Source organism: Maylandia zebra, linkage group LG2, assembly GCF_041146795.1.
Source record: "Maylandia zebra isolate NMK-2024a linkage group LG2, Mzebra_GT3a, whole genome shotgun sequence".
Lineage (NCBI taxonomy): Eukaryota > Metazoa > Chordata > Actinopteri > Cichliformes > Cichlidae > Maylandia > Maylandia zebra.
This window is the reverse complement of record NC_135168.1, coordinates 41,662,501-41,676,331: the sequence shown is the minus strand read 5'-3', so window position 1 is coordinate 41,676,331 and position 13,831 is coordinate 41,662,501. Positions and strand designations below refer to the sequence as shown.

The window sequence follows — 13,831 nt, the reverse complement described above, 5'->3', positions numbered from 1 at the left end:
GCTGACTGACAGGGTGAACAAGCTGAGCGCCAACTGGATATGGAGGATTTTGGCAAAGTCCAACGTCTGTGCCGTTTCTAAGGAAACAGCAGTGCGTCTAAGTTCGCTGAGCAGGAGCTGAACTATTTGGAGGTTTCTTGACGCACTGAAAAGGAACGAACGGTGAAAACGCAAAAACAGGTTTGTTGTTTCACTTCACCTTTCATAAATACTCCTTTGCAAATTTGTCACCAAGGATGGCTTCGATTAAGGTTTTGTGACTTTGTCTATTTTTAGATTACAAGAAATCTGTAAATGATTGAATTTCTAATAACACTACCACTGATTTATGTAATTGCACTGTTACACATTTGCCACACTTGATTGCCAGAAATCTCAAAAACCTTTTCGTGAATAGTTTCAAGTAGGAACTCTTTTTTCAGCTAAACTAATACACTGCCAGGTGGAAGTGGCATGCAAATAGCTACCATAACGGTTCAGCTGAGTGGGACACCGTTAATGCTTACATCCTGTCACGGTGCTATAAGCAGACACCTCGTGTCACTGGTAGTTGCATGCATCTTTCTGCACCTCCTTTTTGGTATTAAGGAAACAGTCTTTCAATATGAATCTGGTTTGTGGATGTCTTTTTAGCATTGCAATCATGATTTCTGCAAAAGAGATATTTAGCAAATGTACTTTTTTACCACAAAACCTCTGTTTCCATCATATTTAAGAGGTGCCACGAATCTCCATAGCTGATACTTCCAAGCCAGGATAACTCAGAGCAAAACAATAGGTAAATAAAAAACACTACAAACAAAAGAGAAAAATTGGTGCTTGTTTAATTTTTGGAGTGGACCGTCCCTCGAAATGTTTAGGTTCACGTTTTTTTTGTATATATCTTCAAACAATATTCAATCAACGATATTACTCAACGCACACTATGTCCAGGAGCAATCATCAGTGCAGACACAAACTGTTGAACTGAAGTGATTGTATGACATAAAACTTTTGTATGTTTGTCCAGTGTGGTACAGTAGGAGGTGCAGGATGGGAGTGGATGATTAGAAGGAGGCGTAACCTGATAGATTATTGTGTGTCCAACAACTTGCTTCCAGGCTGTTGACAGTGTGAATAATACATGACTGTATTTTAAGTGCATGTATCTTTATTGTGTGTGTCTGTGTTTGTCTTAGTTATAGTCTGTACAAATGTGACAGAGTTGTTAACTGGAAACATACAAGCTGCCAAAATGAATGTATGAAAACGTGTATGAGTTTTAGTTTTTTTAAGAATTGAGTTTGACACCGGCAGTTCTTGTACTGCAGGTGAAATTAACTTAGTGGGAATAAGCTGACCCAATGGAGGATCACATGACCTCGTCAGACTCAGCAGGTACCGGATGCACTTCAGTTGCCATGGTAAAGGACTCTGTAGGAGCTGATGTGGACCTGCGTGTGCTGTGTGATCGAGTGGAGGACTTGGAGCAGAGAGCGGTTTCAGCCATCCAGCCTGAGAGCTACCTGAGGAACAGGTGAGAGACTGGGTGAGAGGGGATCCAGTGACACACACATCTGCTACTGTACGCTCACTTTTGGCCAACATAATATCACGTATCACACACACCTGACTGCACTGCATGCAAGCTTGAGAGTGCACCTCTGAAAACTACTCACTGCATCTACTGCCATGTTAGGAGATAAAACTGAATCAATTTTTTTTTAATCAGAGACAGTTTAACGTTTAAAAGCTCATTTATATGATATTATACGGTGTTAAGATGATGTAATGCGATCTTGTTTTGCTATTTGATAAGGATCAGAGAGTTGGAGACGTCAGAGAGGAGCCTCCTGCTGGAGCTATATCAGCTAGCGTCTGCCTCTCAGTTCCCCAACATGCATCACTCCCAGAGGCTGGACCAGAGACTCCACATGCTCAGGGAGGAGGTCAGGACCATGGTGAGTGCTGTCTGAGAGATTCAGTGGGTCACTGATGTAGAAAATATAAAATACATTTACAGCTTTGAATATGCAAGTTTTAGAAGATGGGAGTAATATGTACTTCAGATATGAATGAGAGGCTTGTGCAGTTTACTGGGATGGACAAAATAATATCAGATTTTACCTATAAAAATAATGAATTCCCATTAAATGCAAAGTTTTAAAGGCTGGATTGTTAATAGTTTAACACTTTTACTGTTATAATATATTTTGCAAGTAGCACACTTTATATACTTTATACATACCTTGAGTAGTCACATAAATTCACTTACAGGCCATTTTTATGCATTTATTTGGCCAAAACAGATACATACTACATGACTCAGCCACTGTTATATACTGGGTTTTTTTTTACCTACACATTCAAAAAGAGTCAAAAAAGTGTAGAGGTTATTGTCTTAGGTCCCAAGATTCATTCATTTTGTCTATACCAAACATTTGCACTGAATTTGGAAAAAGAGCATTCAAATTTGCAGCTCCTATTAGACGGTTACTATCACTAAGGTATTCATTTTTATTGACACTGAAGTTTATCATTTTTGGTTGCGTCTGTGTTTTATTTCTATTGCCTGTCTGGTGTATGAAGTGTATGATTGTACTGCTCTCTTTTGTGGCCAGGACATTCTTGTAAACGAGATTTCTATTCTTTTCCTGGTCAAATAAAGGTTAAATTAAAAAAGCAACAACAACAACATGCTAGTGTGATAGTGAGCATAGAGTTTTTTTATCATCTTTGTTGAGATTACATATCTTTTAGGTATCTTTAAGAAGTTTGAATGATGGAAACTTATTTAAAGTAGTTAGTTTGCCACTGTACAGTAAAACAAATACAGCTGATGATATATGTCTTATAGATATCATATACAGCTAAGACTGTTACTACTACAAATACTAGCACACAAACTAGGCTTGTAGAACATGTTATCAAGCAAGATTCTGTTCTCTGTCTCTCTCAGACTCAGGAGAAGGAGCGAGAGGAGCGAGTGTGGAGGGAGCGACTGCAGCGTTGTCAGAGGCAACTGAAGGCCAAAGAGGGAGAGATGAGTCGACAGGCCCAGTATTTTGAAAACTTTAAAACCCAACTCCAACACAAGCTCAGCCTGGCCTGGGAGAGAGAGCAGAGCCTGCAGAATCGCATCTACACTTTAGAAAAGCAGCTACTTGACATGACTGTGAGTGCCGCCACTGGTATGACAACTATCAGAGCAGTCCGAATCACTGGTGGTACTGTGCAGTGCTTGGAAGAACAAGACAGACTATCTTCCATGAGGGGAGAGGGCGAAGGAGAAGAGGAGACCAAGGAAGAGAGGCGAAAGAAATGGCAGCCAAGTGTTGGAACTGAGAGAGAAGAAAGGCGAAAGGGCGATGAGGGAAAAGCAGAGAACAGCATAGGAGGAGGAAGAAACAGTGACACAAAACAGTCCTCAAATGAGGCAAGGTTACAAGGATTCATTGTCAGCCTGCAGGAGGATCTCAGAGTACTGCTGGAGAGAGAGGAGGAGAGGATGACTGAGAGGAAGAGACTAATGGAGCAGCTCCAGGAGGCCCAGGAGAGCAACCACTTCCTCAGCTGCAGCGTGGATGAGATGAAGTCAGAGATCCATCAGCTGAAACTATCTGAGAACTCGCTATTGGAGGAGCTTGAACACCTGAGAGAGGAGAACCTAAGACTGCAGCAGGTCCTCAGGGATTCGGCTAACCACATACCAAGCCAATCATCCGCATGCCTGGGTCCTGAGACCAGCACACCCAACTCCAGTCTGGCTGTTAATTCTGGGACTGCCAACATTTTCTCATATTCCACTGCCACGGGACAGCCATCAGTGGCTTGCTCAGGAGAGGTTTGTAGGATCCAATTAATATTCCATCCATCCATCCATTTGCTTCCGCTTCTCCTTTTCAGGGTCGCGGGGGACGCTGGAGCCTATCCCAGCTGTCATAGGGCGGGAGGCGGGGTACTATTAATATTAATATTTAATATTATTAATATTATATGAATGTTTTATCTATGTATCTATGTATCTATCTATGTATCTATCTATCTATCTATCTATCTATCTATCTATCTATCTATCTATCTATCTATCTATCTATCTATCTATCTATCTATCTATCTATCTATCTATCTATCTATAATATACTACTATAATAATAACTTAATTAGGTAGTCTGACTGTGCTCTCTGAAAATAAAGCTTGATTACAGCAGGAGAAGTTCCATATTTCAAGTTCCTTTAAAGTTTTAAGTACAAAGTACAATAAGAGAGTCCTCCCAAGTATTTACTTCTGGGACATCAGGAGTTCAGGACACTACTGATATCTAAATATCAGAACATATACGACTTACTGATGCCGGTTTGGAGACAAACAGCTGTTTTTAATGTATTCACTTATTATCACCTATTTGTGAACTTAGGCTACCAGTGTTAATTGTTAATTAATTAAAATGTTTTGCAGTGTGAAAATTATCAGTATTTCCCATAGTTGAAGGAAGCATAGGAACTTTACAATTCTTTGTTATAAGAATTGTTGTTATTCTATCGACTTTGTCAAATATTTTAAAATTGTGATTTTTGTGCAGGTGCAGCCTTATTCATCAGAGGTTCCACTTGTTCACCACCAGGCGACAGCAGAGAGCACACAGAGCAGCACAGAGCATTATTCCTCAGCAGTTAAATCAAAAATGCCAACTAAAGGTCATCCTGTAAACCTGTTTCACTACGGGTCTGAATCCAGTGCCAACTTCAAGTCACTTTCCTTGACTACAGAATCAATAGATGAGTTTAAACTTGGAAGCTGGTGCTCTGAAGGGAACTTAAACGTAGAAGAGAGCCCCAGTGAGGAATCTGATGCCCTGAGGGAAGCTTACAGGAGCTTGGGGCTAGATAGAGATCTTAAAGCTCTTCAGGAGCAACGTGACAACCTGAAGGTTGCTCTGCAGCACACACAGAGTCAGCTAAAGGAGATAGCTGAGGAAAATGCTCAGCTGAAGTTACAACTCAGGAAGCAAGCAGAGGAACTAGAGGCAGAGACTGAGCAGAGGTCTTCAGCAGAAAAGGTATTTTACACGTGGTTTAGTAGTCTTATCATTTTTATTTTCCACCAAAGACATCCAGTATATCACTGATCAAACTCTGTATCTCTGTACAGATTAACACACCCTCTACTTATGGTGGGAATGATCAACCCAGGTCATCTCCTACCCAAGATGGCAACATTCTTGCTCTTGCCCAGGATGATCTTATCCAAAGCCTGAATCAGGAAAACGGGGCATTGGCAGAGAGGATCCAGGAGCTTTTGGCTCACATTGAGCGCAAAGAGGATGACATCACAAAGCAGCAAACCCAACTGATGGAGCGTATCTCCCAGCTAGAAGAGGATCAGGTCAGGCTGGAGCAGGAGAACCGGGAACAGGGGTGTTTGATCTCAGAACTCACCAAGAAGACTGAGGATGATCTGAACACCATCATGGATCTGCAGCAGAAGTTAGTCCAAGGAGAAGAAGCTTCACATTTGATGTTCAATCAAGAAACTGACTCTACGAAAACAGGATCAGTATCTGGTAGTCAGCATAATAATCTCTGTGATTTACTAAAAAGCAGCTCACAAAAAAATCATCTTCATCTTGATTCACAAAAAGATGAAGCAGCCCAGCTGACCAATTCAGTCCAGAACCTCAAAACAGACCAAGAAGAATTGACTAAATCCATAAATTCACTCAGAGAGCAGCAAAGAGAAGTAGCTCTGTCAGTCCAAGTACAGACAGAAGAGAAACAGCAATTAACTCGGACAGTATGGGGACTGAAGGAGGAAAAAGACCACATCTCTAAAGCTCTGGCTGACCTTAAACAAGAGAAAGAGCAGCTGAGCAGGGCAGTCTGTGGGCTGAGAGATGAAAGAGAACACTTTAAAAGGTCCATAAACGGCCAAAAAGAGGAGAAAGAGCAGCTAACCAAGTCTTTATCTGCACTTGAAAGAGATAAAGGGGCAATATTAGAATTTCTCTCAAGTGGAAAAGAAGAGCGAGAGGAAATAATGAAGTCACTGCAGAGTTTACAGACAGAAAGAGACCAGTTAAGCCAGACAGTGCTGTATCTGAAACAAGAGAGAGACAAACTAACCGATTCTCTTAAGTGTCTGAAGGAAAAGAGAGACCAGGAGCAAATATCTCACAGTTTAAAGGAAGAACACGACAGGTTGATGAAGTCAGTAAGCAGCTTGGAGGAAGAAAAAAGAAGAACTGAATATTCAGTCCGTTGTTTGAAACAAGCAGAAGAGCAGATAATGCAGGTAATTCAAGACCTTAGGGAGGAAAGAGACAGCCTACAAGGTCTCAGCATCCAAAAACAAACAGAGGAGAGGAATCAAAAGCAGCAGATGTTGAACTCAAGCAGCGCTGGTTTGACGAAGAAGAGTGAGATTCCTGCTGAGACTGCAGATTATGCTACACAAAGATGCCAGACTAATAACCATGGTGGAAACTTAATACAGGTATTGAGAATGGAGTGCATTTGTGCATGATGTCAGGGCCTGTTGTGTCAGTTTACAGAATATCCTTTTAGTATCATGGCATGATTTTTGAGGCATCAAATTTTTTGATTTATAGCAGGAAGAAAATGATCTGATGAGAGATATTAAAACTTTGGGAGCAGAGCTAAAGAAGTCACAGGAGGAAATGGACAAGAGCCGTGCAGAGGTGGGTTTAAGCGAGTTTGTTATTAGTTTAGAAAAATTGTATTATGCAGATTTTTTCATCCTTCTTGTCATCATATTATTTTCTTAGAGAGCCATAATATATGTTTCAAAACCACACTTTCCTCATTTTGTATATATCTTCAGATCAAGAGGCTTCAGGGTGAACTGCGTCATTCAGAAACGAGGAGGGAGGAGGTGGAGAGAAAGGCGAGCCAAGCAGCTGAAAACGCGATGAAGCTCACAGATGTTGAAAATCAGATGGAAGAAATCAAGAAGGAAAATTACAACCTCACAACCCAGGTATTCAACTAGATTTACAGATACAGTCAAAATGATACCAGCCCCTAAATCTGCAACATGTTCTACATGTTAAAAAAGTGCAAAACTTATATAATTAGTGTAAGAAGATTTGATTTTCGAACATAACTGGTTGAGTCTCCAAGGACATTTCAAGATTGGTTGACTGGATTGTTGGAAAACGTATTGATCACAGGGCTTTAATTTTACGCGCTTCAATAGAAAAACAAAATACCAGTAACAGTGAAGTTTACCAGTTCCTGCAGCCACGAAGCATCTCCACAACAGGAGCGGCTTACTTTATACTTCTTAAAACAGGCACACTGGACTTAATTTTTAAGAAATAGAGTTTAATCACACCATAAAGAAAACCCCCCAGAGCTTTAAAGTCCTATTTACATTTTGTCTTGCACATTCGAGTCGACTTTTATGTTCTTTTTGGTTTAGATTGGAGTGTGCTGAAGTTTCCAAAGTTTACACCTTTGCCTTTCAAGTCTACTCATTTATAGTCTTTGATGATACTTTTATTCTCGCCTCCTTCTAGCCCTTCTTCTAAGTCCTTCACAGAAATAGTCGTTTTTCTCACCTGCTGTTTTCAAACATCCCTTCAAAGAAAAGCTGTTCTTTCTTTTGCACCTTTTTCCAAGTGTGTGTCTTTGCCTCGAACTCTGTCCCTCCTCTTTGTTACTCATCTTAAACCCACACATGCAACAATTATATTTGCTTCACAGTTGAATCAAATATAGTTGTATTAGAGTTCCCAGAAGCTTAATTGGGTTTCACCACCAATTGGTGAAATGATTAAAAAGCAGAGTTCAGGTACTGCAGGTGTTGAATAATTTAGACGTGGCTGTACTACATGAAAATCCATCAAGAATTTTAATCATTCAGTGTGTTTTTTGTCTCTGAGGCCTTTCAGCTAATTTTGTACACAAAGTTTAAGCGTTAGACCTAAAGAGCAGCTGTCTCTGCAGGTGAAGGAGCTGCAGAACAAACTGACAGGCCTGCTCCGGGAGAAGACTGACATGCTGTCACTCAAGGCTCAAACAGAGGAGCGATATAACATCCTCACAGCTCAGCTCAAAGCCAAGGTAAGAATGCCAAAATGCCTTTGTTATTTGGATTCTTATACATCATAAAATACTTCTAAGTGGCCGTATGTGTTGAACAAATTAGCGTTAAACTTAAATCATTATCATGATGCTGATATGTTGTACTAGACTGTAATACACTGACACATTCTAATTCTTGGCTGGAGACAGTTTTACTCATAAGTCGTCTGTGTGTGTGTTGATGTGATGTGTGTGTGTAAAACCCCACAGACTGTTGCTCTAGAGGAGCTGAACTCGGAGTATATAGCTCTGAAAAGAGGACAAGGCAGCAGGGATGACGTTAATACTGTTCTTGTCTCACTCAGGGCACGTTACAATGACATCAGAGCTAAGGTGGGTCAGCTGTAGTTTTGCATCTAAGTTTAAGTAATAAACTGTTCTCTCTTTATACTTAATGAACAATTGTCATGTTTAAAATTTTACTTATTTGTAGTATGATGCGCTGCTGAAAAGGAAAAGCCAGACAGACTTGGATATACCACCTTTAAAGGTGAGGAAATAAAGACTAGATTTATGTTCAGGTTCTGCTCAACAGATTTTAGTGGTTCGTTCTGACTGTCAGGTATTTTGTCCAATAACAGGCCAAGCTGTCTTGCCTAGTGGTGAAGTGTCAGGAGAGGAACAGCTTATTAGATCAGATGATGAAGATCTTGCAGAGACAAGGCTGTGTGAACCCCTACCTCACACAGCAGGTCGAGCATCTGCTCAGCGATGCCGCTCTGCAGGAGTACACTGCAGCATTCACATTGGAAAATAACACAAAGACCTGGGATTACGCTAGTGGGTTTACTCCTGAATTTAGTTCAAAATATAAAAGCTGCACCAGTAAATTCATAACTGATCGGACCTGCCCGGTTGTATCCACCTCTGTAAAAAAGCATCAACAAACTGGAGTCACACCTGAAGCTGGAGTAGAGGGCAGAGGGAAAGAAATTTCCATAGTTTCCACCGAATCTTCAGGAAATCATCAAGACTGCGGTAGTGAATTCACACCTGTACTCACAGGATCGCTAAAGAAAGACGCCAACTCATCTGTGCCATCCTCACCAGTGCAAGAGCAAGCCACCGTCCAGGCGTCAGCGTCATCTGCTCTTCCACCAAATGAGCGAGAAATCACTGATACAGTGCCGGTGAGGCAATGCAAATAAATATAATTAATAAAAGCTTATTTTAAAACCTTAATTTGTAATATTTTTTATAAAAAAATAACATAGCCTCAGTTCCAGATTTCTGTGTTATGTTGTTTATTGTATGTTTTCTGCCAGGCCTGCATTTATTCTCACTTCACTGCTTTACAGAAAAGTGTGTCTGTCTTATGTTTTTACAGTGAAAGATAATTTTTATAGAGCAAAAACTCTCTGAAATATTCTTTGTTAGGGAACGCTAACATGACCTCAGTGTGCCAGTGCTTAAATTATCAAACAAAGACTGTACTTTACATTAGAAATTGTAGACTCAGTGAAAGTCTAAGACAGTCTATTCTCGATCCAGGCACAGCTGTCTCCTTCTGCCGGTGGACCGCCCCAAGCAGCCAGTCAACCAGAGAAATTAGTGTTTCATCATCCGGAGATAAAGAAAGAGAAGTCCTCCCTCTGTGCCACCAGTGTGACTGGATACTTGTTGAGTCCTACCATTCCCTCCTCTGTCTCCTTTGCCAGTCCAAAGAGGAGGTTGAGTAGTCCTGAGAAGATCCTTAACCTCCACGAACAGCTACAGAAGACCCTGAGGAGCAGCTTTGAGGTACACTTAGGAGTTTTCTAACATAGAGTAACAAAAATATAGGTTAGTGCTGAATTATACGGAAAGGTTGATATAGATTTTTGCTTTTTTCTGATATGAAATAAAAGCCACTCTAATCTACAATTTGTCCTTTGAAGTTTCACTGACTTAGAAGTTATTTCCATGTAAAGTAAGGTAGGTCAAATCCAATCAGATCTTATATATCTAATGAATTCTAATATCTGTCTCCATCCCAAGGCTCCAAAGAGCAGAGGAAGGGGACAGGACCCCAGGAGGAGTCCATCACTGTCAGCTCCTGCAGACCTGAACAAAGCCTCTCAGACTAAGACGCTGAGCTTGAGTTTCAATAACGCGCAGATCAACTCTCTCACAGTCACCACAGCTATGAGCCAAGCTCCACACACTCCAGTAGTAACAACTAAACCAGTTGCCCCTAACAAGTCACCAACACTTTTTGAAGCAGTTGCATCTAGATCAGTTAATGCAACCTTCAGTCCCAGCATCTTTACTAACCATCACCTTAAAGGGGACACATCTGCTCTTTCTAGCTCTTCTAACTTTACTTTTTTCACCCCGGCTGCAAATAATGTCAAATCCATTTTAAGTAATGGCACTAATGAAACATTATCCTCAAAAATTACAAAGAAAATCACTGCAATCCCTGATGTATCCTATGCCGCGCATAAAGCTTCTCCACAGAGGGTTGCTACTTTTGACTCTGCTGTTACTAATCCAAAAGCCACTTCCTCAGATCCAACTGCCTCTCAAATATCAACTGCCCCTGAAGTTACAACTTTCAACATGACTTCTAAAATGGATGGTGCTATCCCTGAAGTTTCTCAGTCCAGTCAGCTGTCTCACTGCTCTCCTGAGAGATCGAACAAGTTTGCCACAACATTCACCGCTCGTTTAGGAAAAAGACCAAAGCCAGGTACTGTTCATACCACTTGGTTTAGTAAACTAATAGTAAATTCTGGATATATTAAGTCCTGCTATCTGTGTTTGTTTTGGTGTGGTTTAGTAATAACTAGGGAATAATAAAAGCAGCAGAGAGCATAACTGTACTTGACTTTTCTGTGTCCAATCCCCTCCAGAAGCTCCAGCCGAGGTTCGTTCCATTGAAGTCATCAAAACAGTGGGTCAGAGCAACCTTATGATTGGCTGGGAGAGACCACCACTTGATGAGCTGGGATGCAGTAATGGCACGTTTGTGTATGGCTACAGGGTAGGTAAACAATACATAGGATTATCTTCGTTTGTATGTGTTTTTCTTGTACTCATTATGTCTTGTTATCTCTCAGGTGTATGTTGATGGGGACTTTCACAAATCTGTCATGAGCTCAGCATGCACCAAGGTATCCACAGCTGTACAAAATCCATCCTGTCATGATAAATAAGTAAATCAAAGTATGAATGAAAGCAGGGCACACAAAGTAAGTCTTGTTTCTGTCTGTGCAGTGTATTCTTGAAAATATCGACCTGAGTGTCCCTGTCCACATCAGTGTGCAGACACTGGGATCTAATGGACTTAGTTCAGATAGTGTACACACCGTGTTTCGGACCTCAGTTAGAACTGAGCCACAGTGAAGCCACAGTGAAGCCACAGAGATGCTCAGATCAGCAGGTTGGTCCAAAGATTATTATACCAGTTTTCACCAGGTTTGAATATTAATATGTATATTATTATATTTTTTTGAATCTCTGTAGAAATACTGCAGATTCCCAGTGAGTTTGTGCCATTAGTGATTGTTTTATGCACTATAGCTGCATTTGTAACATAATTATGTACACTGCTAAAAAAAAAATGAAAGCAAATCACTTTGAAAACACACTAGATCCTAATGATCTGGACCACGTCTGGTGTTCTACTGGATGCTGGTCAGGTGAGCATGGGAAAGTCAGTGGTATCAGTTCCTTCATCCTCTAGGAGCTGCTCATATACTTCCACCACATGAGACATGATTGTGCACCAGGGGAACCCAGGACTGACTGCACAAGCGTAGGATATGACAATAGGTCCAAAGATTTCATCCTGATATGGAATCGCAGTCAGGATGCTGTTGCTTAGCCTTTAGATGTGTGTGCGTCCCTCCCCAGATATGGCTCCCCAGACCATCACTGACCACAGCTTAATGCAATACTCAAAAACAGTCAGAAAAGATGAGGGAAAAACGTCAGTGACCTCAACCTATAAAACCATTCCTGTTTTGGATGCTGCCTCATTGTTGTGCCTCTAGTGCACCAGCTGAAACTGATTAACAGCCCCACTGCTACTTAACTGACTAGAAGTTTAATTTGACTTGATGATACACTCTAATAAAAAAGTGTTCCTTTAATTTTTTTTTGAGCAGTATATACATATTTTCATTTTATCGTGTTACAGCGTTCACATTTGAAGAACAACAAAATTCAATTAAAAGTATTTTCTCCTGTGTCCTGCGTGTTGCCGCAATATACCACTAAAAAGACTGTACTGTGATAATCTAATTTCTTTCTGTCCTGCGTGTCCTGTGTGTGTGTGTGTGTGTGTCTGTCCTTCAGCACAGAAACATCTATATCTGCAGGCCTCTGAGGGAGCGCCCTCACCTCCGCCTCGACTGAGACACAGTCACACTGCTGGATAACCGCTCCACGTCAGGCTCAGGTCAACCAATCAGAAAAAACTCCTCTCACACGGTTATTGCCAGCCTATGATCATGCGGTGACCTGTGGTCGGCCACTAAACCTCGAAATGATGAACTAAAGATGTCATACAAAATACTGTGTAAGATCCTTGCCTCGGCTCTCAGAGTTAATGTGCATGTAAAAGCAGGTCGATCCTCATTGGAGGACCTTTCTGTTTTACAGTCTCATCTGCTGGACTTCTTAAACGAGCGAGACGTTGTGCTTGCCGGTCCACACGATTGCCAGTTTTCTCATGAAAAACTGCTAAGTGCAAATGTTTATGAAGCCAAGCTGAATCATACTGTAAAACGCTGCCTGTGACACCAACATGTACTAACACTGGTCAAACAAGACATAAAAATGACAAAGGGATGTCTGCTTCTGCTGCACTTTTACACTGTGTTAAACACAGGGAGATAATGTGTCACACTGCTTGTCATATTACTGTCTCTGTGGACTGTGGACCTGAGCAGCTGCCTAAAGGGACGTGAAGTATTTGAAAAGCCTTTTTGACAGCAACACACACTGTAAAATGTGCTGACACAACCTTGTACACAAAGTTCACAGTACTTGATTTTTACACACGAAGCCAAATATTTGAAAAGATGTTTCACTCCAAAGACTTCTCTGTTTCCTTCTCCTCATAGGTCTACAGGACTTCTTTAATCACAGACGGCAGATGTTGTTTAAGTTTGAAAAATTTGCACACAATCAGTATTGAAATCTAGAAGAAGAAATTTTAAAGAAGAGATTATCACTGATATTTTTTTGTAGAGATTATAAAAAAATATGCCAATATACCACACACTGTATGTCTTTTTGTATGAGTGACACTTTCATACCTAATAGATGTCATGTTTGCACGCTTGCATTATTTTATTTTTTTTAAATTATAACACGCTATGTTCTTTTTACTATTAACTGTATGTACGGGTGCAGAGTGATCATGGTGCAGCAAAGGTATTTTTCTATCAGTAATTGATAATATTGTTTTCCCATTGATTCCTTACAGCTGTGCAGAGAATAAATGTTTATATGCAGTCTATCTTTACTCTCTGTCTGTCTGTGCATGTGCAGTTTTGGTTTTAGAATTCAAAAGGTATGACACATCTCTGAATTAAGCAATTTCCAGTTTCTCTGTGGTAAATTGAAGTCTTTAACGCTCCCTTAGTGGCTGGCAGTTAAATTAAATAAGCCATTAAAAAACCTACTGGATTAATACAAGAGATATTTTGGAGCTATGTGATTATTCCAGAACAGCAAGCTTCACTGATCGGGTGTGCAGTAATCTTTCCACGCAGTCAACACTAGATGGCAGGCACTGAAACCATCATTGTGTTGG

General features: G+C 40.7%; 1 protein-coding gene across 3 annotated transcripts; it reads left to right on the top strand.

Annotated features, from left to right (window-relative positions):
* The first annotated feature begins 42 nt into the window (after window positions 1–42).
* LOC101478648 (uncharacterized) lies at window positions 43–13,534 on the top strand. Of its 3 annotated transcripts, none has more exons than XM_014412657.3 (18): window positions 43–180; window positions 1,311–1,516; window positions 1,799–1,940; window positions 2,939–3,823; window positions 4,563–5,039; window positions 5,132–6,472; window positions 6,588–6,677; window positions 6,821–6,976; window positions 7,948–8,064; window positions 8,296–8,418; window positions 8,519–8,575; window positions 8,667–9,215; window positions 9,577–9,825; window positions 10,063–10,756; window positions 10,923–11,050; window positions 11,127–11,180; window positions 11,284–11,449; window positions 12,367–13,534. In XM_014412657.3, the coding sequence occupies exons 2-17, from the start codon at window positions 1,344–1,346 to the stop codon at window positions 11,410–11,412; spliced, it is 5,364 nt and encodes a 1,787-aa protein (XP_014268143.3). In that variant the 5' UTR covers window positions 43–180; window positions 1,311–1,343; the 3' UTR covers window positions 11,413–11,449; window positions 12,367–13,534. The 3 variants fall into 3 exon arrangements, with proteins under 3 accessions (XP_014268143.3, XP_014268142.3, XP_014268144.3); XM_014412656.3 differs by having other exon boundaries at window positions 10,920–11,050; XM_014412658.3 differs by lacking the exon at window positions 11,284–11,449 and having other exon boundaries at window positions 10,920–11,050.
* The last annotated feature ends 297 nt before the right edge of the window (window positions 13,535–13,831 follow it).

Bases quoted from the DNA above. Each gene is read 5' to 3' on its own strand.
- LOC101478648 (XM_014412656.3), top strand. From the start codon at position 1,344: ATGGAGGATCACATGACCTCGTCAGACTCAGCAGGTACCGGATGCACT. The intron at 1,941-2,938 runs GTGAGTGCTGTC...TGTCTCTCTCAG, and splicing joins GGGAGGAGGTCAGGACCATG to ACTCAGGAGAAGGAGCGAGA. The intron at 9,826-10,062 runs GTACACTTAGGA...CTCCATCCCAAG, and splicing joins CCCTGAGGAGCAGCTTTGAG to GCTCCAAAGAGCAGAGGAAG.